Source organism: Pseudorasbora parva, chromosome 25, assembly GCF_024679245.1.
Source record: "Pseudorasbora parva isolate DD20220531a chromosome 25, ASM2467924v1, whole genome shotgun sequence".
Classification (NCBI taxonomy): Eukaryota; Metazoa; Chordata; class Actinopteri; order Cypriniformes; family Gobionidae; genus Pseudorasbora; species Pseudorasbora parva.
The window spans coordinates 18,952,781-18,979,132 of NC_090196.1; the positions used below are offsets into that span (position 1 = coordinate 18,952,781).

General features: G+C 35.7%; 3 protein-coding genes across 6 annotated transcripts in view; all 3 read left to right on the forward strand.

The window, feature by feature from the left end:
• The window catches only part of csk (C-terminal Src kinase), a 29,268-nt gene extending 20,593 nt beyond the window's left edge, over positions 1–8,675 (forward strand). For all 4 annotated transcript variants that reach the window (XM_067436303.1, XM_067436304.1, XM_067436305.1 and 1 more), the window contains 9 exons: positions 1,584–1,803; positions 4,681–4,774; positions 4,905–4,970; positions 5,533–5,632; positions 5,733–5,823; positions 5,938–6,011; positions 6,159–6,354; positions 6,447–6,533; positions 7,236–8,675. In XM_067436303.1, the coding sequence (XP_067292404.1) occupies positions 1,584–1,803; positions 4,681–4,774; positions 4,905–4,970; positions 5,533–5,632; positions 5,733–5,823; positions 5,938–6,011; positions 6,159–6,354; positions 6,447–6,533; positions 7,236–7,418 (1,111 nt within the window). In that variant the 3' untranslated portion in view covers positions 7,419–8,675. The remainder of the gene's footprint in view (positions 1–1,583; positions 1,804–4,680; positions 4,775–4,904; positions 4,971–5,532; positions 5,633–5,732; positions 5,824–5,937; positions 6,012–6,158; positions 6,355–6,446; positions 6,534–7,235) is intronic.
• An 8,314-nt stretch (positions 8,676–16,989) lies between these two features.
• cplx3a (complexin 3a) lies at positions 16,990–19,073 on the forward strand. Its single transcript, XM_067436648.1, has 3 exons — positions 16,990–17,302; positions 18,089–18,176; positions 18,255–19,073. Exons 1-3 carry the CDS (start codon positions 17,145–17,147, stop codon positions 18,477–18,479), a joined length of 471 nt encoding a protein of 156 aa, XP_067292749.1. The 5' UTR covers positions 16,990–17,144; the 3' UTR covers positions 18,480–19,073.
• A 387-nt stretch (positions 19,074–19,460) lies between these two features.
• adal (adenosine deaminase-like) lies at positions 19,461–23,695 on the forward strand. Its single transcript, XM_067436265.1, has 10 exons — positions 19,461–19,597; positions 19,734–19,864; positions 20,867–20,927; positions 21,005–21,092; positions 21,175–21,256; positions 21,344–21,470; positions 21,544–21,624; positions 21,707–21,845; positions 22,583–22,683; positions 22,819–23,695. Exons 1-10 carry the CDS (start codon positions 19,553–19,555, stop codon positions 23,008–23,010), a joined length of 1,047 nt encoding a protein of 348 aa, XP_067292366.1. The 5' UTR covers positions 19,461–19,552; the 3' UTR covers positions 23,011–23,695.
• The last annotated feature ends 2,657 nt before the right edge of the window (positions 23,696–26,352 follow it).

The following is a 26,352-nucleotide window of genomic DNA, read 5'->3' on the forward strand; positions in this document are numbered from 1 at the left end:
GTTTAGATTTAGATGTGTTTGGCTTTAGCAGATTGTGACGGTAGCATTTTTTTTTTATGTCTAGTCTTTGCTAAGTGCACGGCTTTGGTTTATTTTCGATGGTGTATATGTATATGTGTGGGTAATTGGGAGATACAGATTGGATGTTTGTCATGCCAAGGAAGCCACAGAAGGGCCAGGCAAGGCTAACGCTGCTTTTGGAAGCCTGTAATTTAGCTTTCTTTTCTCAGTCCTGTGCACAATATTATGTATCTGAATCAGTGTTTCTTACTGAATTCTCTCCATAGTTGGTCCTAAGGACATGCAAAACAAAACAATACTATTCTTTGTGATGCATTTTACGTTTTTAAAGTAAAATACAATTACAGTAACACTATTTTGGTGATTTCAATTCTTGACCGATTCATTAAAAGTTATTCTTGAATTGGACTACTTTTATTAATTTGGCAAAGACTTTTAAATTGTGATAAGCAATTGGTCATAATTTCAAATTAAAATACATTTTGTATTATTTCTCATATTATTCAGTTCATACTGCATTTATACTAAACAAAACAATGCTATTTTTGTTTAAAAAAATTTTTTTTTTTAATCTCATAATTTGGCAGCAGGTATGTTAAACTGCTGTCACTTTAAGACCTGATGCACGGATCTATTATACTGTAAAACGTGTCTCAACTGTTTGTGTTCACTTAAACATTATTTTGTGTGTATTTGATAGTTTAAGAGCAATAAGCAGTGGGGAAAACTTGATTTGGTACTGAGAGGCAGCTTTATGTGCGCGCACTTTAGGTGTGAGGGCAAAATTTGTTGGACCAAGTAAAATTATGTGCAATATGTGCAACCACACGCCAAAATTCCAGCCCTGTAACACCAACAATATTCACTTTGAAGGAAATGAAATGAGTAAGGGGAGGAAGGTTTGTGTGACATGAGGAACATCACAAGCAATTGGTCCTAAATCATTCTGACCAATTCATTAAAAGGACTGCTTCACAATAGTCATTTGTTTGTGAATCAAAATACTTTATTTAAAGGGTTACTTCAGCGATTAACATATGGCTTTGTATCAGTAGAAACCCTGGAGTATATTCAAATGATCATGCTCCCCCCTCTTATATCCCCCTGAGACGAGAGATTTATGCATTTTATTTCTGGAAGAATTCCTCTCGTGACGCAAATTGACGATATTTGCGTCACGAGAGGAATCTTTGCCCAGAGGCTAAAGACTACAGCCAGCAGAGGGAGCCATTTCCGCATGTTTTCAACTCGTAATACAGATTCAAATACAGATTCATCTTCCCAGCGCTGAAGTACCCCTTTAATCTTTTTGTGTTTTTAACAGATTATCTCTCCCAGATTCAAAGCACAAGTCTGATTCAAAACAATAACTTGTGGGTTCATGGATCTTTTTCAATGGTCCATTAAAAAGATCTGACTCACAAGAGTCATTCATTTGCAAATATGCAATACTTTCAGTATTTACAGGTTTCATTTATGTAATTTATAAATGTATTATACTTTAAATTTCATAAACTTCTCAATATACATAACAAACACATCTTTTATCTGTGGTCACTTAGATGGTTCCATGGAAAGATCACACGCGAGCAGGCCGAGAGGCTGCTCTACCCCCCAGAGACAGGCCTCTTCCTGGTGCGCGAGAGCACAAACTACCCCGGAGACTACACCCTGTGTGTCAGCTGCGATGGCAAGGTGGAGCATTACCGCATCATCTACCACAACGGCAAACTGTCCATCGATGAGGAGGAGTACTTTGAAAACCTCATGCAGCTCATGGAGGTGAGGGTTGCTGGCTTATGGTTTGGTTTAAGCTGTTGGTTTAGGCTGGTCCAACCTGTTTTTGTCATGATTTGAGCATTTAGTAAACAAAATTTGTGAAACAGTTGTCAGATTACATTATGTCCTGATTTCAAATGTAAAACATAATCATAAGCTCGGTTAACAGCTTTGGAGGATATGATGTTTCCCCATTCAAAGCGATCTGTACTTGCATGACTGAAACAGCTAGAGAGGTGTTTCAAAGATGGCTGCCAGGTGAAATGACTTTCCTTAAAGGGACATTGTTTGTTAGTTAACTGTCCTACTTAGGGTTTTATGGGTGATGGTAAATGACACATTTTTACCATATATGTATATATAATAATACATTTGGCACAAACACATTCCAGAGTTAGCCCAGGCGGTTGTGAAACCATCAAGCTTCTTCCTGTGAGTCCTCTCACCGCCTCTGTCAACATTTTCAAATTGATCGCCACACACAAAGCCAAAAATAGCCCTAACAGGAAGTCAGTCCACATCAGACGTACTGGCCTCAGAGATGAAGCAAGCATTTACGATAGACTCCAGGAAACAATTTTGTACACGCACACCTTGTGCTTTGAGGTCATAGGTTCAGTCCAGGTTGTGTTGGAGGAAGAGACGCCACTAAACAGGTGTGAAATGAGTGTTTTAATGGAAAGAGGTTTATTCTAGTCACACTAACTCACAGAAAGCCCCTCATAAAAAAGGTTAACAAACTAATGATGGTATCTTGGGATCTAAAACCATGTTACTTTGATATATTAATCGTACCATAGTAATTTCTTGATCGATTACTACTAATAAACCATTGTATTTACATGGAACCGTTTACAGTGTACTATAATGTTTATTATAAATTCTGTTATACTATACTTTACCATTCCATAACAATACAGAGAATATTTTAGCAAGTTGCTTTAGTACAATCATAATATAACAGCCAATTGTGTAATGTTGTAAGCAATTATGGTTGTGGCTTAATTCTGCTGTCTTAAGAGTATGAATTAATTTTTATACATGAGAATGAAGCAGCTTCCTTTATATTTTAGGAAGGGGACCCTAACATGGGGATCATCATATTTGGATGCCAGCTTGTTACAAACACAAGCTTATTGATGGTCGCCAGAGTGTTGTTGCACGGTTTTTTAAATGCTCTGCATGGTTTTCTATGCAATTTTCTATGCAAATCATTGAAAAATGTGTGGGAATTTTGTGTACATTATCTCTTTGCTTTAAGTAGCAATTGCACACCTCTTCTCAAACAAGCTTCATCATTTGAGGTAGCATTCAAGTCTGTAGCACAAAGCCTTAGCAAGCACCGCTAATGAAAAGAGAGGCTGATTTACATAGATGTTAGATGTAAATGACTGTCATTTGTATAATTTTACATATCTTTTTTTTTTATTCCGCTGGTCATTGGCTTTATTAGTGTCAGTCTGTGTGATTAACCAGTGATGCGTTCTCGGTTAAGTGTTGATAATGGTTCTGCTCTGGTTATTCTAGATTGGGGTCTGGGTGGCTTTAGCGGTCAGAGGCACTATGGGTTCCTCAAGTCTTCCCTCGCCCTTTCTATTACGGAATTCCACACATTCTTTAGTGTAATTTTGGCTACAGTCACTCTCTCTTTCTCCCACCCTTATAGCCTCAGCTGAACAGTAGTGAAGTGGACAAGTCTTAAACAGTATACAATAAGGCTTTATATCCATAGTGATTAGACTACCACAATCCACTCGATAACATTCCTCAGAAAACCAGTGGAGATATAGGAAATAAAACCCACAAACTGGTGCTTGTCCTATGTTGTTTATCCATTAGTGTTTGACAACGCTCATTTGGGTTCACATTACAGCTCTGGGTCTGACAAGTTAAGGAAAGGATGCAGTAAAGACACTTATAATGTTGCAAATGATACCCATTTAACATAAATGCTATTCTTTTAAGCTTTCTATTCATCAAAGTGTCCAGAAAAAAAACGGTTTCCACAAAAATATTAAGCAGCTGTTTTCAAAATTGATGATGATAAGAGCAGCAAACCAGAATGATTAATTAAATGGTAAACGGTTATGTTTTATATCCAAGAATTACTTAACTGTTTGTTACAGTCTAGTCATGCAAATGTGTTGTTATTTTGAGCGCGTGTAAAAGAACGGCGCGCGCGCACGCCCCAGTTCCTGGAACAGTTGATAATGAGGAAGTGACAAAGAGGAAACGAGCGCAGGTTCCAGATCATTTCAACAGCTCAATCGATGCCGTTTCATTCATGCGACAATATTATCTCGTCGTCTGGCCGCACAATTATAGCGTCCAGACAAATTAAATCGCAAACACGTATTTCAACACTGAAATGATAAGAATGTTCTCGCCTGTGTGGACTTGTCCCTCAGAGGAGAGGAAACGCATGAGTCGAACTCAATAGAGCATACATGTACAACAGCGCACTCTGCTGGCGAATGCATGTGCTTATTGGAAGAAATAACATATTTGTAAAATGTTGTCTTTTATGTGATTGTCCATTTAAGCAGCCCATCCAATTCTCATTTTACTCTTTCAGATGTATATAATGTGAATTTATTTGTCTGCTGTTTTGCATAATTCAGTCAAGTGTTCGTTATTAAGTGTTAATTTTGTCTGAATTTAATGTAACATGGTATTATCAGCTGGTATGAATATTTTATTGTTATACTGCCATGGTACTTTTTTTGTGAATTAAAGTGTGTGTGTGTGTGTGTGTGTGTGTGTGTGTGTGTGTGTGTGTGTGTGTGTGTGTGTGTGTGTGTGTGTGTGTGTGTGTGTGTGTGTGTGTGTGTGTGTGTGTGTGTGTGTGTGTGTGTGTGTGTGTGTGTGTGTGTGTGACAGCACTACACTAAAGATGCAGATGGACTCTGTACCAGACTTATCAAACCTAAACTCATGGAGGGGACTGTGGCGGCCCAGGATGAGTTCTCTAGAAGTAAGACTTCTTGACTGTTTTCATCAGTCTGTTTACATTCACACCTGCAGGTTTAAATTGCTGCATGGCTTCAAAGTTTGTTTTATGAAAGTTTTTTTTTAATATGTTTATGAATCTTCCTTTCCCGCAGGTGGCTGGGCTCTGAATAGAAAAGAACTGAAGCTTAACCAGACTATTGGAAAGGGAGAGTTTGGAGGTACGAATGTGCTAAGTTTTGTGATTATACAAACAACATCTAATTTCATTTGGTTCAGGTATCAACTTTGGTAATAAAGTGAGATTAAATGCATAAAGTATATTTGCATTATTTACCATTTATTGCAGGCTAATATTCAGAGTTTGCACTTAACTGTTTTTATTCATTTTGAGGAATACTAAAATCTGTCTGTCAAGTGTGATGAGTAAATGTTTGCTCACATTTAGGCTAAAATAACCATCATGTTTACACAGCGCACAACGCCTCTGCACCTTCTGATTTTTCTCAACATTGGGACAAGAGAGCTGTCAGTCAATAAATGGGAAAACAGTGCCTTGCATTACTTGCATTAAAAAGTAACTCAGATATTTTATTGTAAATTTAAAAGTAATGCGTTACTTTACTAGTTACTTAAAAAAAGTAATCTGATTACGCAAGCCGCGTTACTTGCATTGCACTACCCCCAACACTGCTTATAAAAATAAACATAAATATATATTAAGAGTACCATTAACTACACAGGCATCCAGCCTTACACAAATATGCTCTTTTTGATTTTTAGATGTGATGGTTGGAGACTACAGAGGCAAGAAAGTAGCGGTGAAATGTATCAAAAATGACGCAACAGCGCAGGCCTTCGTTGCAGAGGCTTCAGTCATGACGTATGCCCACACGATTGACCAATCAGAATCAAATATTCCAGAGAATAAAAAAATAAGGCTTTGTATATTTAAAAATCAATATTCATGTTGACTGTTACAGGCAATTACGGCATAATAACTTGGTACAGCTGCTGGGGGTGATAGTGGAAGAGAAGGGCAGCCTCTTCATTGTCACAGAGTATATGGCCAAGGTCAGTGACTCCAAGACTTATACATTTAATCCTGTCGTTGAGGCATATAAAAGTATATTTTGAGATATAATGTTCTTAAAGCATGATTTTTGATGTCTTCATTTCTTTCTTCAGGGTAGTCTAGTGGACTATCTGCGCTCCAGAGGACGTACTGTTATTGGTGGAGATTGTTTGATAAATTTTTCAATGTGAGTTTCTTCTCATCACTTATGACTTTACTCATCCAATTTTGTCTCATAATTAATTATAATGGTAATACAGTATATAAAGGGCTATCTTCAGTTGTTACATTTTCAAAATGTTTTCTTTTATTTTTGTTGTTGATTAATTTTTAGGGATGTCTGCAAGGCGATGGAATATCTCGAGGCCAATAACTTTGTGCACAGGGATCTGGCAGCTCGTAATGTTCTAGTGTCAGAAGACAACATAGCAAAAGTCAGTGACTTTGGCCTCACCAAGGAAGCGTCATCTACTCAAGATACAGCCAAACTCCCGGTTAAGTGGACTTCACCTGAGGCCTTACGAGAGAAGGTGTGTTGTCTGCTTTTGTTTTGATACGTTTAAATGGAGACATGCAAGACATCCTCTTATCCTTGTACTTTCTACCTTTTTATCTGAAACAGAAGTTTTCCACTAAGTCAGATGTATGGAGCTATGGCATCTTACTGTGGGAGATCTATTCCTTTGGTCGGGTACCATATCCAAGAATTGTAAGTCACTTCAAACCAGAAATATATATTTGTAGGTTCTTTTAATGAACAATTATTATTATTATTATTATTATTATTATTATTATTATTATTATTATTATTAATAATAATCTAATTTACATAAAATAAATAAACGGGTATTATCAATACATTTTTTATTTTAATTATGTCATCTTATTATTGTACTATTATTATTATTATTATTATATTTGCATTAATATAATTTAAATTTAAATAACTAAAATAAATAGAATATTATAATTAATGTCACTTCAAAGCATAAACATTAACCATAAAAATACAATTGTAGATTTTTAAATACAATGATTAAAATACTGTATGTATATGCATAATAATAATACATTTAAAATTTAAATAATATAATAAACAATAAATACAATAAATGTATTATTATTACTATTATTATTATTATAACAGTTTTACAATTAATCATTAATTTAAACTAAAATAATCTTTAAAAATGTGGTTATAATGCATTATTAATCTAAATGTAAATATTGTTATATTTTAGATATTATTAATGACATCATCATTTTATGCTGTTTATATATTAATTGAATTTAATATTTAAAATGTATAAAATATATTCTTAGAATTTTAGTGTCCAGACAAATTCTACCAGTAGATGACAGTGTTGTCTTCTTCCTAAGTCATGGTGACCTTCATCCTCTCTTCTTACAGCCTCTGAAGGAAGTCGTCCCGCGTGTAGAGAAGGGTTATAAGATGGACGCCCCAGACGGCTGCCCGGTAGTGGTGTATGACATCATGAAGCAGTGCTGGACTCTGGACGCTGTGGTGCGGCCCAGCTTCAAAGAACTGAGAGAGAAACTTCAAGATATCATAACCAATGAGCTGTACCGATAAAAGACAAAAACTAAAGGAAAAACACATGAGGAAGACCTACATGGGACCATTCTCATACAATCTGACCAAAATCTACTCTTAAAGCAGTGGACTTGAAAAACTTCAGTAGAAATTTCTTTTGCAAGTGCATCTTTGTTTTTTCTTTGCATTGTTTTCATGGCTTGATTTTCTTAATTTTGGGGAGGCTGGCCTTCTCTACACCAACTCACCTCTTTTTTTGAATCATGAGATCTTCAGCCTCCTCTGATATGTCCTCATACGCTCCCTCATTATGAACTTTTGATTAGCATATAGTACTTTCTGCCAAAAAAAGGAGAAAAACAGCTTTATTATAAATCTGCTCAAAAAACAAACAAACAAAAAATATGAGAAATGACATTCGGCACCTATAAGGCAGGTTTTCTGCAAAATCTTATACCCAAGAAGAATAATTGGCACTTAGGGAAACTGTATGTTCATCCCAAACTGTTTTCAGTTCCAGTAGCCAATGAAACAAAAGATAATCTTTCTTCCATTTCACAGTGCCTTTATGCCTGAAGTCTGTCTCACCCCAGAACTTTTTTTATTTTATTTTTATTTTTTAATATGGTGTGTAAAAGCGCTTAGGTTTTCTTGTCATTCTCATCTTTCCAAACACGTCAGTCTGAGCCACAAAACCAGAAAGGATGAATATAAACATTGTAGGCCTTTCAAAAGAGATGTGGCTTGGGTGGAAGCTGAAATGCTTTAAAGGGATAGTTCAACCAAAAATGAAAATTCTGTCATCATTTAGTCGTCCTGAAGTTGTTCTAACCCTGTACGAGTCTCTTTGTTCTTTTGAATGCAAAAGATATTTTGAAGAATGTTTCTGATCCCCATTGACGTCAATAGTAATTTTTTTTTTTCACACTATGGAAGTATCAGAAAATCGTCTTGTGTGCTGAACAGAACAAAGAAACTTATACAGGTTTGGAGCAACTTGAGGACGATTAAATGATGACAGAATTTTCATTTTTGAGTGAACTATACTTTAAAAAAAAAAAGATATATATATAAAAAAAAAGATAAGACAGAAATTATACAAAAAAGCCACATATACAGATTTGTGACATATTTGTTATATATTATGTGCTGATTATTGCAAAGGACTGGATTTTGCAGTGCTTTTTTTTTTGCTACCATATTTCAGTTACAATCATTCCACCTGAACAGTTTGATAAAAACAAAAGATAAATGACAAAATGACAAAAAATAAAAAGGCTGCCAAAAAGCTTTAAATGTGTGATTATGTGCCTTTAAATGTGACCAAACATGTTAAAGGTCAGTCAAAGAAACTCCAAATGCACCCAGAGGGGAAACACGTCATCTCTACAAACTTCTGCCCGTTTAGCTGCTACCCAAACTGTTGTGACGCATGACAGATTTTCACCATAAGGTTTTGACAGACATATGTGAAACAGTAATAAAAAGACCGATGCCCTGCAGATGGGCTCGACGTATGTCACGTCTTAAAAATCCCATCACGTGCACCTCGGAATGTGAGAGGATTGTTCTCTGGTCTATCTATAGGTCGCTGTGTTTCTGCTCAGCGCATGTTTCTCATCAGCAACATGATATCATGACTAGGAGGATTCATGAGCGCGTAGCTAGAATGAAACCTAAATCGCTAAAATGCCGTATTTGTGGTTTTCAGTGAAGGTGAATGCACCTTTGGTCAACAACAAAATCTATCATACCGACCAAGTGAAGTGTTTGCATTTAATAGACAAATAGTTGAATTAAGCTACAACTTGCGTAAATGATTTTGCAAGAATTGCACCTTTTCCCCCACAATATTGAGAGTCGGAGGTGAGAGTCGCTAAATATACAGTATATAGGCCTCGTTTCGAACTTCTTTTAGCAAAAACCTTTGTTTTTGTCACCTTTGAAAATCACCTTTGAAAAATTCTAAGCAATGGTAATTTAATAGGCAGTCATTTCCTAAATATTATATTTTATTCATCGATTAAATGGGGTTTCTAATTGATTTATAATCTGAAAAAAATGCTCATTTAAAAATGCATATATAATTTTTTTTAAAGATTTGAATTACGATAGTACGATAAAAAGGGATGCAGTGGTGTAAAGCACGCCGCCACTGTCCTCTAGAGCAGTGGAGACGTGTTCTCTGGGCGATGGATCACGCTTCTCTGTCTGGCGATCTGATGGACGAGTCTGGGTTTGGCGGTTGCCAGGAGAACGGCACTTTCCTAACCGCATTGAGCCAAGTGTAAAGTTTGGTGGAAGAGGGAGAGGAGGTCCTGTCCTCAACCCAATAGAACACCTTTGGGATGAACTGGAGCGGAGACTGCGAGCCAGGCCTTCTCATCCAACATTAGTGCCTGACCTCACAAATGCGCTTCTATAAGAATGGTCGAAAATTATCATAAACACACTCCTAAACCTTGTGGAAAGCCTTCCCAGAAGAGTTGAGGCTGTTATATAAGTGTGGGCCAAACTCCATATTAACCCCTATGGATTAAGAATGGGATGTCATTAAAATTAATGTGCATGTAAAGGCAGAAATCCCAAAAATGTTATGTGTGTATATATATATAGAGAGAGAGATAGGGAGAGGGAGAGAGAGAGTATATAGGCATCTTTAATATATTAATATAAAATGTGTATATATATTTAAAATGTATCAGTTCAATGCTTTGGTAGATGATGCACTTAATGCATAATTATCTAATTATAAAGATAATGCATAATTTGTATATTATGCCAGTTTATGTTAATTTTATTTATTTATTTTTTGTTTCATTTTTATTTCAAAGGGGAAGGAAAACCACCTGTAGTACTTCCCCTTAAAAGTGAGATCCAGGAATTCTTACGAAACTTCAAGCGCACAAGCTTCCCCGCCAAACAAGGAAGGATGAGGTAAGTCAGGGAGACGGGACTTCAGCTTCCCCCTCGGGCATCCTGTGTGCTTCACGCCAGAATGCTTGACTGTGGATGTCACCATGCATGTGTCACGATTTGCTCTGTTTTGTGGCCTATTTGGAAGACATTGCCAAGGGGACAGTAAGAAGAGTTTAGTTCATTTGGTTGAAAGGAACTGAATCTGATCTCATGTTATGAGGGAAGAACAAACATGTTCATACCTTCTAACGATCAACGAGTCAATAGCAGCAGTGATTTTTATGTTTCTTCAGTCTTTATCTCCGTGACGTGCAGAGTTCATGCATTTGCCTGAAGAGAGCAACATTAAGTGACATGCTAAGTTTGATTCTCTAAAATATCAAAGTTCCTCCAGCTGTATGTTAAGATATGCTCCGCAGTGCTCGTCAGCCCCCATTTACATCTCTCCCATGACATTTGGGCTCAGGCCCGGATCCGGCCTTCACCCACGCCCAGCCTAAGGGAGCTCGTATGCCAGTGTACATCCAAATCAACACTAGAAGTGGAGTCCTCACAATGCTTACGTTCATGACAGTCTTCTCTCACGCGAAACGCTCCCTCTGCTGTTTGCATTTTGTCCAGAAATGTGTCTCATGAAGGGTACTTGAGTACAGTGATTCAGGGTTATGCAGAATGGAGAAGTGACTCGCTAGGGCACTGCTTCAGGCAAGAGGGAAAGACCTTCTCAGTGCCCTGGCATTTATCTGAAGAGTCATTGACCCTTATAGACAAGTGCTGAAAAAAGGTTTGGCAAAGTGTCTATTGTGCTTGTATAGACACTATATGCAATTCAATCAATCAACTTTATTTATATAGCGCTTTTACAATCACGATTGTGTCAAAGCAGCTTCACAGTGTCAGACAGGATAATATTGCATATTGCAATTCAATATAGTCTTGTTCTTCACTGGACAAATAAGGACAAATCAGATTGCAGCTGGTCATGTTTAAAACATATATGATAATGGATTCAGTGGGGCATCTCTGAATAAACTCTCATATTATCCGAGATTTACATCTGAAAGCATTTGGATTCAGCAAGATGAATGTTCACAGCACATGTAATTGTTAAAATTCCCCAAAATGGTACAAAGCGTTGACTCACCGCTGCCTTTGAGTAAGGTCATCATATCCTGCAAAGAAGACGTATAAACATGTATTATTCACGTCATTTCAGAAAAGTGATTTGTCATCGTATTTAAACAATTCAAAATGTAGATAACAATGAAAAATGATATAATTGTATATCTACAGTTGCAAGAAAAAGTATGTGAACCCCTTGCAGAATCTGAAAATGTGAATAATTTTTACTAAATAAGAGAGATCATACAACATGTTATGTTTTATTAGTGCTGTGCTGAATATGATATTTTACATATATACAGGTCCTTCTCAAAAAAATAGCATATGTGATAAAAGTTAATTATTTTCCATAATGTAATGATAAACATTTAACTTTCATATATTTTAGATTCATTGCACACCAACTGAAATATTTCAGGTCTTTTATTTTTTTAATACTGATGATTTTGGCATACAGCTCATGAAAACCCAAAATTCCTATCTCAAAAAATTAGCATATCATGAAAAGGTTTTCTAAACGAGCTATTAACCTAATCATCTGAATCAACTAATTAAATCTAAACACCTGCAAAAGATTCCTGAGGCTTTTAAAAACTCCCAGCCTGGTTCATTACTCAAAACCGCAATCCTTAAGCGAGAGGGTAAGACACAGAAAGAAATTTCTGAACGAATAGGCTGTTCCCAGAGTGCTGTATCAAGGCACCTCAGTGGGAAGTCTGTGGGAAGGAAAAAGTGTGGCAAAAAAACACTGCACAATGAGAAGAGGTGACCACCGGACCCTGAGGAAGATTGTGGAGAAGGACCGATTCCAGACCTTGAGGGACCTGCAGAAGCAGTGGACTGAGTCTGGAGTAGAAACATCCAGAGCCACCGTGCACAGGCGTGTGCAGGAAATGGGCTACAGGTGCCGCATTCCCCAGGTCAAGCCACTTTGGGCTACAGAGAAGCAGCACTGGACTGTTGCTCAGTGGTCCAAAGTACTTTTTTCGGATGAAAACACATTTTGCATGTCATTCTGAAATCAAGGTGCCAGAGTCTGGAGGAAGACTGGGGAGAAGGAAATGCCAAAATGCCTGAAGTCCAGTGTCAAGTACCCACAGTCAGTGATGGTCTGGGGTGCCATGTCAGCTGCTGGTGTTGGTCCACTGTGTTTTATCAAGGGCAGGGTCAATGCAGCTAGCTATCAGGAGATTTTGGAGCACTTCACGCTTCCATCTGCTGAAAAGCTTTATGGAGATGAAGATTTGGTTTTTCAGCACGACCTGGCACCTGCTCACAGTGCCAAAACCACTGGTAAATGGTTTACTGACCATGGTATTACTGTGCTCAATTGGCCTGCCAACTCTCCTGACCTGAACCCCATAGAGAATCTGTGGGATATTGTGAAGAGAAAGTTGAGAGACGCAAGACCCAACACTCTGGATGAGCTTAAGGCCGCTATCGAAGCATCCTGGGCCTCCATAACACCTCAGCAGTGCCACAGGCTGATCGCATCCATGCCACGCCGCATTGAAGCAGTCATTTCTGCAAAAGGATTCCCGACCAAGTGTTGAGTGCATAACTGAACAGAATTATTTGAAGGTTGACTTTTTTTGTATTAAAAACACTTTTCTTTTATTGGTCGGATGAAATATGTAAATGTTTTGAGAATTTTGGGTTTTCATGAGCTGTATGCCAAAATCATCAGTATTAAAACAATAAAAGACCTGAAATATCTCAGTTGGTGTGCAATGAATCTAAAATATATGAAAGTTTAATTTGTATCATTACATTATGAAAAATAATGAACTTTTATCACATATGCACATTTTTTGAGAAGGACCTGTATAGTCCACAAGAATTTATTAACATGACCCCGTTCAAAAGTTTATGAACCATTTATTCTCGATACTGTGTGTTGTTCCCTGGATGATCACATGGATTATGTGTTTTTTGATGGTTGTTCTCTAGTCTCTTGTTTGTCCTTAGCAGTTAAACTGCCCAATTTTCTTCAGAAAAAGAATTTTCTTCAGGTCCTGCAAATTCTTCCGGTTTCCATCATCTTTTGCATATTTGAACCCTCCCCAGCAGTGACTGTATGATTTTGAGATCATTTTTTTACACTGAGGGACTCAACAAAACTATTTAAAAAGCTTCAATCATTCCCTGAGACTCCAGAAGGTGTCCACCATGCATTGCGGGCCGTGGTGAAAACAATGAATTTGAAAATTAAGGTAAATTGTACTTAATTTGTCTTCCACGAAACATGTAAATATCTTCTGTTGCTTCCGAAAGGCAGAAAAATCATATTTAAACAAAGTAAGAAAAATTTGGACATTATCCTCCTGTTCAAAAGTTTTCACCCCCAGCTCTTAATGCGTGGTGAGCATGAAGAATCATTTTCACACATGAATTGGCACATCCAAGTCCAAAACATTTATTTCCATCAAGAGCTGCATACATTTTTGGTCAATATAAGAGTCAATCACTCTTTAAAGTCTCCTCCAGCACATTCCAAAGACTTTCAATCGATTTAATCTGGACTCAATTAATTAAATTCCAAGTGTGAAAATGATTCTTCCTGCACTCTCTCAACCATTCTTTCACAGTTTGAGCTATAATGAATCCTGACATTGTCACCCTGGAACATGGCCATGATGTGTCTTCATGTGTTTGAGAAATTAAAAGATACACACTCCATCAAATAGAGTTAGAAAGACTGAGTATATAAAATGCTAGAAACATAACCACTGCAATAATGATTCAATCAGACTCTTTTAAAGGATTTGCCTATTTAAATCCAAACAGCTCCTTTTTTTTAGCAGTGTAGGTTAGAGGTCAAAATTCAGAATAATATATTTTGACCAGTATGTTGTTTGTATTATTATTATATTAGCATATATTTGTATATATTGTTTATATTAATAAATATTTATTATACATTTTCCCACAGTTGTAAGACTGTACACATTCTTATTAGCATAGACGTATAAATCACAGCCCCTAGCGCTGTATGAAATACAATGAGTTGACACAGACCGAGGTGTTTCACTTGAGCAGCCCTGTGATTTGCTCAACACAGGAGAGAAGTGACAGTGGCAGCTCATCATTGCTCATACTGACTCACCAACAACAAGCCCACAGGCCGCCATTAATGGAGTGCTCAAAAACTAAACCAATGAAAGTAGTTCCTGTCTTAATAGTTCAAATCTTAAGTTTGTGGGTATAATGTCTTTATTTATAAAAGGCATTTAAAGGGCTAGTTCACCCAAAAATGAAAATTCTGTCATTAATTATGACGTCTGATTACCTACCCCTAACCGATAAACACTTATTTTTAAACACGTCAGATGTTTTATTACTGAACATATTCTTAATTTAAAAACAAATAAATGCCTTTCCAGTATGATATGTGATGGGAAAATAGAGTAGAGCGAGTTCGGCAAAAGGCAGATTCGAACCTCAATTTGCGTCCAAATGCCATGCATACCCCTACATTATTGCCACTCATAATTCAGTGATTTTCGTAATTAGACGTTTACAATGCAGAATATTTGTACTTAATGTAAATGGCATCTACTCCAGTGTACATTTTCGGAGAGAGGACCCACCCACATTTTATTTTGCTTTCGACGCCCATGAATATAAGCACCACATAAGCACCTCAACGCATGCATTTGATCATGGGATCGAGCTCAGCCAATAGTGAGCCACCATTCAGCCTTAAAACTTGGAAGGGCTGCACTGTGGGAATAGGCCAACAACGTTAATAGCGTAAGAGAGTGAGGGAAGAGAAGACACTGTTGAAGTCATTATTTTTGTTAATTACGCACTAGTGCAAACAACAGTGTGCTCTATAGGCCACAACAAAACAACAGTAGTGCGCACTATAGGCCACAACAAAAAAACAGTAGTGCGCACTATAGGCCACAACAAAACAACAGTAGTGCGCACTATAGGCCACAACAAAACAACAGTAGTGCGCACTATAGGCCACAACAAAACAACAGTAGTGCGCACTATAGGCCACAACAAAACAACAGTAGTGCGCACTATAGGCCACAACAAAACAACAGTAGTGCGCACTATAGGCCACAACAAAACAACAGTAGTGCGCACTATAGGCCACAACAAAAAAACAGTAGTGCGCACTATAGGCCACAACAAAACAACAGTAGTGCGCACTATAGGCCACAACAAAACAACAGTAGTGCGCACTATAGGCCACAACAAAACAACAGTAGTGCGCACTATAGGCCACAACAAAAAAACAGTAGTGCGCACTATAGGCCACAACAAAACAACAGTAGTGCGCACTATAGGCCACAACAAAACAACAGTAGTGCGCACTATAGGCCACAACAAAACAACAGTAGTGTGCACTATAGGCCACAACAGTAGTGTGCACTATTATTTTTAAATAGAGTATGAAAGAATAAATACATTAAATATATGTCTCTGCCACATCATGAACTATGCAGTTTATATTATTTTATGATTATATTGTAGTTCAAGGTTTTTTTGTCAGCCATTAGGTGACTTTTGCAATGTTTTTGAGCCTGACCTTTATTTTTTTTTATTTTTTTTTATTTATGTATTCTACGAAAATAGAAAAATACAATTAAAAGATAGATGACAAATAGCACCAATAGGGAGAGCAAGAACAACAGCCAGGAGAAAAAAAACTGAAGAAAAAATGCAATAAAAATACAAGCAAAGATAACCAAATAAAAAAAGATTAGAAAATACAATAGAAATAGCAGAGCACATGTTAAGACTAAATTAAAGGGGGATTTAAAAAAACAAACACACCAAGATTATGTTTTCCTTGCTTTGGCATTCTTCTGTACAGAAAGCGTGTGAAGGTATTGGGGAAATTCTTTAAGAAAAACTTGGAATTAGGGCTCATGATTAGGAAATTTATGAATATCAAATTTCGCTAAGTTTTTCCCTGTATTAACAAAACCAAGAACATATTTCCAAAATAAAGAAAAATAAGGGTACACAAAGATCAATAATATACCTGTAATAATATACTAATCAGTAATATACTCTTCCAAAAAACTGTGGTATAGTTACAATTCCAAAACAAATGTACAATAGTTTAATCTTGTGCATTACAGAAATTGCATTTTATGACAAAGTCAGTTTTAAACTTTCTTAGATAACTCTTTACAGGATAGAATCTGTGAATTAATTTAAAACAGACTTCTATTTATGTGGCAATAACTTTTTTCCAGTCCACAATGTTGACAAAATCGCTCCAGTAGGTAATTACATATGGGTAAGGGTAAAGAGGTCATTTCATGACCTTTAAACTATGCAATAACACATGTGGGTATAGCATTGGCGTGAAATTATTATCATACCAGTTTTGAAAAAATAAGGACCTGTTTTAACTTCAATCATCATGTAAGCAGAAGCGTCAGAGAGAGAGAGAGAGAGAGAGAGAGAGAGAGAGAGAGAGAGAGAGAGAGAGAGAGAGAGAGAGAGAGAGAGAGAGAGAGAGAGAGAGAGAGAGAGAGAGAGAGAGAGAGAGAGAGAGAGAGAGAATCCTACGTTGTATAGGTTATGAATATTTGGTGCTGAAACTTGAATTGAGCGGAAGAAAGGAAAACATCTAGGTTCACTTTCGTCGTCGCGTTTTTGTTTTCTTCTCAGACGAGACAACTAGACTTTGTCATATCGACTGGCATATTATCAAGAGAAAAACGCGATTTATATCAGTATTCGGCAGGGAAAACAATGGCTTTTATGTTTAAACACATGATAGGAGGGCAGCTGAAGGATCTTACCGGGGGTCTTGGAGAAGAAAAACCTGAAGGAGAAAAGTCAGAAGCTTCAGCAAAAGGAATGACACACGAAGAGTTCGAACAATATCAAGAACAGCTGGCGGAGGAGAAGTAAGATTCTGCACTCACTATGGTCATAACCAAAGAATGTGATTTTAAATGTTTGATATTTTCAATAAAAATCTTTTTTATTTTATCTTTATAATAAATTCACACGTCGTCCCTCGATTTTCATTTTGTTTGGTTATCATTTGATAAATTAGCCTACTTGTATTAATATTCGTAAAAAAAAATATTTTCAGACATTTATTTGATATCAGTGAACAACAGCATTTGAGAACCTGGTTGAAAGCCACAATAACAATTATTTTTAAACACTCTCTCTCTCTCTCTCTCTCTCTATATATATATATATATATATATATATATATATATATATATATATATATATATATATATATATATATATATATAGCCTATATATAATTGTGAAGACCCTATCCCTCCTAATTGAATTTAATACACAAGTTGCACAGTCACTTGTTCAAATGTAATACAAGGAGATGTTGAGAAGGTCAATGTTTATCTCCAGCTTCCTGTATTTCTGTGGTTTAATCAATAGTGCATGTCACCTTGCTCTCCAGATCCGTGCTCCTCTGGTTTGGCCTTGAGGACAGTGACTCCTCTGCAGAAATGCATATGCAGCTGTTTTTCTTCTATTGGGTGCATTTTTGAATGGCATCGTATTACATTGTCCTTGACATGAAAAAGTTAAAATGTACACTAAACAAAATTTCATATTGATAATATTATGATTTAATATTGGTATCGATTATATATCTTAGTGAATATAATGTTTAAGCAATTTAAATATATATACAACAATTTTTCCACTAGGATGGAGCGAGATGCCAGCTTTGCTCAGAAAAAGGCTGAACGAGCCACAGTCAGGAGCCACTTCAGGGAAAAATACCGTCTTCCAAAAGTAAACATAACTTTAATAAAATGCACTATGTGAATTGAGTTATAAGTTATTACATTAACCTGTACTTTTTATTTCCAGAGTGAACTGGACGACACGCAAATTCAGGCTGCGGCAGATGACGTGGAGTTGCCCACAGAATTGGCCAAGATGATCGCTGAAGACAACCAGGAGGAGGAGAACAAGCAGTCAGTCCTGGGTCAGCTGACCAACATCCAGAACGTAGATATTGATCAGTTAAAAGAGAAGGCCCAGTCCACCCTCGAAGACATTAGACAGTCGGCTGAAAAGTGTGATGTTATGTAATCCAGCCAACATGAGCATCCCGGACTGCTGATTGAGGATCGGATGTTTCCCTCAGCTCCGATGACTTCAGGGAAAATATAGGGAATAAATCAGATCCACAAACAGCATGCCTATAATGGGATGCTTTGTAAAAGACAAGCTCCTACCCAAAGCCAAGCAATCATATATAATTTTGAAGTGCTATTTAATATTGCAGATAATGTTTGCCACACTGTATACATGTTATGCTTTGTCATAATAGTGGGTTACGGCAATAATTATCAGTTAACATCTTTCTACTTGTTGTTTAGTGTTTAGAATATGTTATATTTGTTTACATGTGATTGACTATTCTACATCTTTAAATTAGCCAGAAAATTTGACATAATACAGTATTATAAACATAATAATAAAATGTAGCCTATAAAATACAACATTGCTTAAATTATACTATGTATGTATTTTTGCCTTTTTATGTGCTCAGTGTATTGATGTATTTATGTGGAGTGTAGATAAAATACGAATTGTTTTTTTAAGGTGAAAGAGAGCCTAAATGTAAACTTGTAAAGTCTTTTTTTTATTTCGTTTTGTATACATTCATGTATTTATTTAATGCCAGGCAGTGTTATTATAGTTTACAAATGTTAACTATAATAAATGTTAAAATATTAAAAACAATTAAACTTATTTGATTTTTGAGTGGCTCATTTACCAAAATAAATCCAACTAAAAATATGTAGACATTTAAATATAAATAGCATTCTGAAAACGACAATATTAGGCTACTACTTTAACTAAAATCTAATTAAAAATTAATTCAAATTATTAATAAAAACTACAAAAGCATCTAATGATACTAAAATGACACTGGTGGTGTTTGCCCCCAGTTTAATTAGAATCGATATGGGAACCACTTTCAAAAGTTGATGCTGTCAAGACTGATTTGAGTAACGCAACTGGTGCATCAGGAAAAACATTCCCTCTCCATGTGTCATTCAATCCATACGTATACATATCTATGATTCAATCGCTGTTTATAACATATAACGCGTAGGATTCTGTTGAAAATTCACAAAACCCGACGGAAAACAGCGATGGACACCGAAGCCGATCTCTTTTATCGTCAGCTCCCCAAAGTGGTAGGAAACACAAAAATAGATCCGATAATAAAACGGATCATCTTTTAACGAGCTCAACCCAATCAATGTAACATTATAGCATATGCGTTAATAAAAAATAGTTAATGAAGTCAAATATAGTATTTCTTTCTTTCAGGAGCTACACGCGCATCTCAATGGATCAGTCAGTTTTGAGACTATGGAGAAGCTCATTCAGCGCAAGCCCCATCTGAACATAGAGCACAGCATGACCGCCATCCGCCGCGGACAGCGCCGAACACTGGACGAGTATGTATCAAACACCCGTACTCGCACTGCTCAAATAAACACACCCCAGTTTAGGCTTGTTGATTAGTTGTCACTAGCCTAGTTCACAAGGTTTTGACAATTACATTAGAACATGTAGTGGTGGAAAAACACCTACTTCTTCGTTCTTATGTGTACGAATTGAATCCATTACCAACGTCCGTCATGTTGTCATAGTCATTTTTGTTTTTAGTTCAGTAATAACAGTCAAATATTTTTTTTTTACAATGCTTAGTTCAGAGAATGTGAGATAAAAAAAACAACAATAACAAACATTTAATTGTTAACAGGTATAAAAAGCTAATAAACAAGAATGTAACATTAGACAGTGACATGAATTTCAGAATTTGTATTGTATTTATAAATTAGTTTCTTATTTTGTGTTCTCATTTTCCTAAGGGTATCTTAAAATCAACCAAATCTGAATTTTTTTGCTAAAAAAAAGAATATTAAGGATGTGATTTAGTTTTTCAGTAAAATAGTAAAGCATTGTAAGGTTCTTTTAAGCTTTAAAGCTTTTTTCCTCAGTGTCATGTCCAATGTCATGTCCAATTTTAAAGTCAATAAAAAAAAGGAGGGAGAAAGTGCATTATTATTATTTTTTTATATTGTCAACTAATGTGTGAGTAGAACTGCTGCAGTGCATTTACAGGATATCAATGAATAATAATTCTGTATATTTATTTATTTTAAAAATAACTTATTTATAATGTAATGTCCAGATGCTGTGGCATGATATATAAGGTTCAAGCCATTTTGATTTTCATGGAGGATTATTTATCAGAGAAGGAGAGACCATTTACTAAAAGTCGGGCATTTCTGTCCTACAGTTCTAGCATCATTTGTTTTGCTTCATTGCCATTCATTACTCTGCTCCAATGGCCTCATGGGATAGTAAAGTGTATGCTAAGTGTACTAGACTAAGTTCTGATGTTATTTTGGTATTTACGGGTGAGCTTTTAAGTTAGTGCATCTCTCCATTAGGTGCTTTCAAGTGTTTAAAGTCATTCATCAGCTGGTTGATTCAGAAGAGGACATCCTAATGGTAAAGCAACATTTGCTCAATTTTATTCTTTTGTACTTTAAAAATGGAATTAAAAAGGAACTGTTATTATTAAATAGGTTGCCAAAGCAGTCATTCAAGAGTTTGCGGCAGATGGTGTAAAATACTTGGAGTTGCGTAGCACGCCACGGGAAGTGACTGAAACAGGTACTGGAAATAATTCACATGTCAAACAATTCTCAGCAGCTCATTTCTGCTTATTGTGGACATTTATTTTTGTCACAAAAAGGTCTCACTAAACAAAGATACATTGAAACTGTGCTGGAAGCCATCCGGCAGTGTAAACAAGAGGAACTTGACATTGATGTCAGGTGATGTTTATTTATTCACTCTATATTTTCTAGATGATGACCTGGTTCTTTCATGGTCACCTGCTGTATGTTTGAATGTTTGAACAGGTTTCTTGTGGCTGTGGACCGCAGACACGGGCCTGAGGTTGCAATGGAGACAGTGAAGCTGGCAGAAGACTTCCTGCTCTCCAGTGATGGATTAGTGGTTGGACTTGATCTCAGTGGAGACCCAACCGTGAGTTCAGAGTGCAAATAACATCATAGTTGACTTGTTTCTGACTGCAGTTTCCATGTCGTTGATCATACAGGTCGGTCATGGAAAGGATTTGCTCTCTGCACTTCAGAAAGCCAAGAACTGTGGTCTGAAGTTGGCCCTACACCTCTCAGAGGTCAGAGCACATGGAAACATCTCCATATTGGATGTATGCTTTGGTATGAATGATTTTACGCAAGGGTTTATATGCATTGCAGGTTCCTTCTCAGAGAGATGAGTCCGAGCTGTTGTTGAACTTGCCTCCTGATAGAATTGGCCACGGAACCTTCCTGCATCCTGAGGTCGGTGGATCGGACAGTCTTGTGGAGAAAGTTTGCAAACAAAATATTCCCATTGGTAAGCGTTTTCCATCTTAATATCAAAAATTGCATACTTGAACTTTAAAGAATTATTTTTTAAACTATTTACTATATTCTTTATTGTTTTTAACTATGTTATGTTTTTTATATGTTGTGTGTTATATGTTTTATGTATATATGTTTTTTAAACTATTTCATTTAATTAACTAATTTGTTTGTGACTAGTCAATTGTAATTATAAATTAGTTATTTAAATTGTAACTAATCTAATATTTAATTTTTATTTTACTAGTCTGAGAACTATTTTGTTATAAGTATTTAATTTAGATTGTAAAATTTTTTTATTTGATTAAACTTTTTTTCAACTAATTTTCTATCATAATTTCAAAATTACATGCTTGAAATTTAAACAATATGTTTTTAATTATTTACTTTAAAGAACATTTAAAGAATAAATAAATAGTAAATATTTTATTTTAATTTCTTTAGATACTTTTTTTAATTATTTACTATTTTATGTTATTAACTATTTTATGTTTTTTAAATAATTTGATATTGTAAATTATATAAATAGTGTTCTATTGTATTATAAATCTGAAAATATTATAAATCTGGGATAAACAGATTTTTTTTCTTTATTTTTTTTTTCATTTTATTAATTTTACAAATAATTTTTTCATCATAATTCCAAAGTTATATATAATTTAAAATATTTCATATGTAATATATGTAATATTTTTTTGTAGTGTTCTAATTCTCGATCTTGTTTTGCAGAGCTATGTTTGACCTCTAATGTCAAAGGTCAAACAGTGCCTTCATATGACAAGCATCACTTTCAGTACTGGTATAAGCGAGGACACCCATGTGTTCTCTGTGTGAGTTTCCCCCCCCCACACACTATCATGTAGTTCAGACACTTTAAAATGCATACAAACTAACTTTTCAAACTAAGTGTTTATAAATTATATTAGAAACTAACAATATGCCTGTTGCTGCTCCTGTCCCGTCAGACGGATGATAAAGGCGTGTTCTGCACGGATCTCTCTCAGGAGTACCAGCTGGCTGCCTCTGCCTTTGGTTTGACTGAGGAGGACATGTGGAAGCTCTCCCAGCAGGCCATTGGGTACACCTTCGCCCCTGAGTCAATCAAAAACAGGCTGGAAAAGAAATGGGCGGAGCTTAAACAGCAGATTCTCCAATGAGGAATAGCAGCTGTAAACCTCACCAACAGTCCTACCTCAGAGAGCCCAAACTAATGTTGTTGTTTTTTTATCAATTTAAAAGCACACACTGCTTTAATATCTGAACTAATATATAAACTACCTGTGCTGTGTGAAACACAGTTGGACAGTTTCAATTAAATTGATTTTAATATTTTAATATTTATTATAGACTATTGAAGGTTTCTTGAATATTAATATAGTTTTTTTAATATTGGGTATTAATACAACAATATTAAATATCAGTTAATTAATTACACAGCTTGTGTGAAAGGGGTATTTTTCATTTCCAATAATCATTTGAATAAATACTCCATATTTGGCACAAAAAAAGTTCTTATTTGCTTTTTTTGCAGCATCAGTATCTGATTGGACGAACACAGCCTAGCACTTTTTGCTCCAGGTAAAGGGGTGGTAAAACATTCTTTTGAAGGCTTGATTGTGTTTGCAGGGTGCACTGTAACGTGTGTTCATGCTTCGTTTTTAAAAAATTGCATTATTTTTCATACGTTTTACCTTTATTGTACACTGCTCTGTCTCTCCTTGTAAAAACAGTCTGATAGTTATCTGGCTCTATGAAGCTGGTCCCTCAAAAATATGCAATGGGCTCAGATTGGTTAGCTGGCCCAGCTGTCTTATGATTCGCTAACCCCCTAGCACTCTTCTCCACAGCAATAAAAAATGGCCTTGCCCCCCTTATTTAATATTCTCGAAGGAGGGGTTTATGTTGGAGCTGCTGATGTCAGAGTCTGGAGGAAAAAGCTGTGGAGTTTCCTACCGGCCGTTTGCTGTAGTCCTTAGAAATGTATTTCTTTAAAAGCAAATATCTCCCTTTACTCTAAACATTGAGCATTGCAACTTTGCAGATGTTGTTTATGCTCAAACAGCTCAAACATTACACACTAGCTAAAGTTAGAAAAGTGAAATCGTGTTTTACCACCCCTTTAAAGGGTCGGTAACCAGGCATTTGATGGGCCCCAGTGACTTCTACAGTATTTTTTTCTTTTTTTTCCTACTATGGATGTCAATGGGTCCCATCAACTGTTTGGTTACCAACATTCTTCAAAATATCTTCTTTTGTGTTCAACAGAAGAAAGAAATTAATACAGGTTTGGAACAACTTGAGTGTGAGTAAATGACAGAATTGGCATTTTTGGGTTAACTATCCCTTTAAGTTTTTCTTCAGTGTTTGTTATTTTGATATAGGACAGTGTGTGATTGGTTGTTTGTTACCTCATCGTTTCACAATGCTAGGATAAAAAACAACACTTTACATGGTCTCACTTGTTAACATTATTGCATTAACTAACAATACACAATATATATATTTTTTTACAGCATTAGTCATTTTTAATTTAGTTCACAATGCATTAACTAATGTTAACAAATCCAATGTTTGTTCTTAAAAACGTATAAGTAAATGTTGAGATTAACATTAGCTTAGATTAATAAACACAATTTAAAATTACTTTAAAATTAACTGATGTAGTTAATTAATGTTAGCAAAATAACTTTATATCGTTGCCAAACTGATTAGTGAAAATAGAGCTGTGGTCTGTTTTAAATTAATTAAAATATTCTAACATTTATGATTTATTATTGAATGTCTCTTAAATATTATTAGGCTTCTATTGGATATTAGTACAGTAATATCCAATATATGTTTATTCATTACTTAGCCAGTGTGAAAGTGATCATTTCATATTCTTAAAATAGAACTGTGTATGGTGCATTTTTAGCTGTTGCACATCTGTTTAGCACCATTAGAGGGCAGCAATTCATTTGAAATGTTCCTTATCACAAACTGCAAAGTAAGATGATTCTGGTTCCTCCCCTGGATCACGTTACACAGCTCAGATCTCAGACATGTGAAATGTTTGGTTAGATCATTCATGGATTTTGTTATCAGGCTGTATCCACTTTTTTATATCCACAAAGGTCTTCTGTCCCCTCTAGTGCCCGAGCTAAAAAACAACATAGCTTTTTAAAGTCACATTTTTAAAGTGTACACGATAGCAGTACACTTTAAAAGTCACTTTTTAAAGTCACTTTTAAAGTCCCTTTTTAAAGTTGAAACGATAGCTTTTTAAAGTCAAAGTAAAATCTAAATTGACCATTCTTGTTTGTTTTAATGGAATTTTGCAATATGTATTATGCATGCATGCTTTTATTGTATTTAAAAGTCATATGCTCATAATTTTTAATCAAAATAGCTTCCCCTCCCTCTTGCTATGACATCACCATCTCTGATGATGTGGTTACTATTGGCGAGAGGGCGGGACAATCTGTCACTCACATGAGATCGACCAATAGCTAACCACAGCCATCTAATCAATTCTCCATTGACACAATCAAGCCCCGCCCCACATCTTTTGAACCCATTAACCCTGTTCTCAGCGCAGTGTGGTTCAGTCCTTGATTTCATATCAGGCTTTTGAAGGGAGTACAGAATGGACCCCATTGTGCATGGTTGGGCACCTCAGATGTAACACCTGAATCGATTTCTCCCTGAGGTTTCCTTTAGGGGTCCTAAATGGTATCATTTTTGTGTTTCTGTTTCAAGCTGGGTAAATAAATGTCAAAATGCTTTCTCGAGGTGGTGTCACATTACAGGGGTTGTCACACTTTTCAGTCAGCAACTATTCAAAAGTTTGGGGTCAGTAATATATACAGCCAAACCAAAAATGATTCACATACCAGATATCATTTGTTTTTACTAGTGGGTCCAGAACACCATCATGTAATTGAGGATAGCAAAATAAGTAAACTGTGATGACATATACTCCAACAAAAATGTATATAGTGGACTACCAGAAAAATTTATAAAAATTTGGGACCAAAATTATTCAGACTCTTTGACCTGACCATGTTTTGCTTAAGTGTTTTTTTCTTTAATTGATAATGTGACCTTTTACACAGACTGAACCAAAAGAAGCATTGCTTGGTCACTGGTTGACCAAAATTGGTATTATCTAATTGTACTTAAATGTAAGCTGATTGGTTGTTTGTACACACCTTTTTATCAAAGTTATCTTACTTTATCAAGATGAATTTGTTCTGACACATTTTAGCTCTGAGTTCTTGTCATATTTTATTACCATTTTCTAAACTATAGTGAATAGACTGTGAGAAAATGTTGAAGTTTATATTATACATTTAAAATAAATGAATATGCATGCATTAAATTGATCAAAAGTGACAGTAAAGACATTGGTTACAAACAATTCTCTTTCAAGTAAAATCTCTAATGAAACTTTCTGTTCATCAGAATCCACAAAAAAAATATTAAGCAGCACAACTGTTTTCAATGTTTTGATGATAAGA

Bases quoted from the DNA above. Each gene is read 5' to 3' on its own strand.
- cplx3a (XM_067436648.1), top strand. From the start codon at position 17,145: ATGGCTTTTATGTTTAAACACATGATAGGAGGGCAGCTGAAGGATCTT. The intron at 17,303-18,088 runs GTAAGATTCTGC...TTTTTCCACTAG, and splicing joins GAACAGCTGGCGGAGGAGAA to GATGGAGCGAGATGCCAGCT. The intron at 18,177-18,254 runs GTAAACATAACT...TTTTATTTCCAG, and splicing joins AAAAATACCGTCTTCCAAAA to AGTGAACTGGACGACACGCA.
- adal (XM_067436265.1), top strand. From the start codon at position 19,553: ATGGACACCGAAGCCGATCTCTTTTATCGTCAGCTCCCCAAAGTG. The intron at 20,928-21,004 runs GTAAAGCAACAT...ATTATTAAATAG, and splicing joins CAGAAGAGGACATCCTAATG to GTTGCCAAAGCAGTCATTCA. The intron at 21,846-22,582 runs GTAAGCGTTTTC...CTTGTTTTGCAG, and splicing joins CAAACAAAATATTCCCATTG to AGCTATGTTTGACCTCTAAT.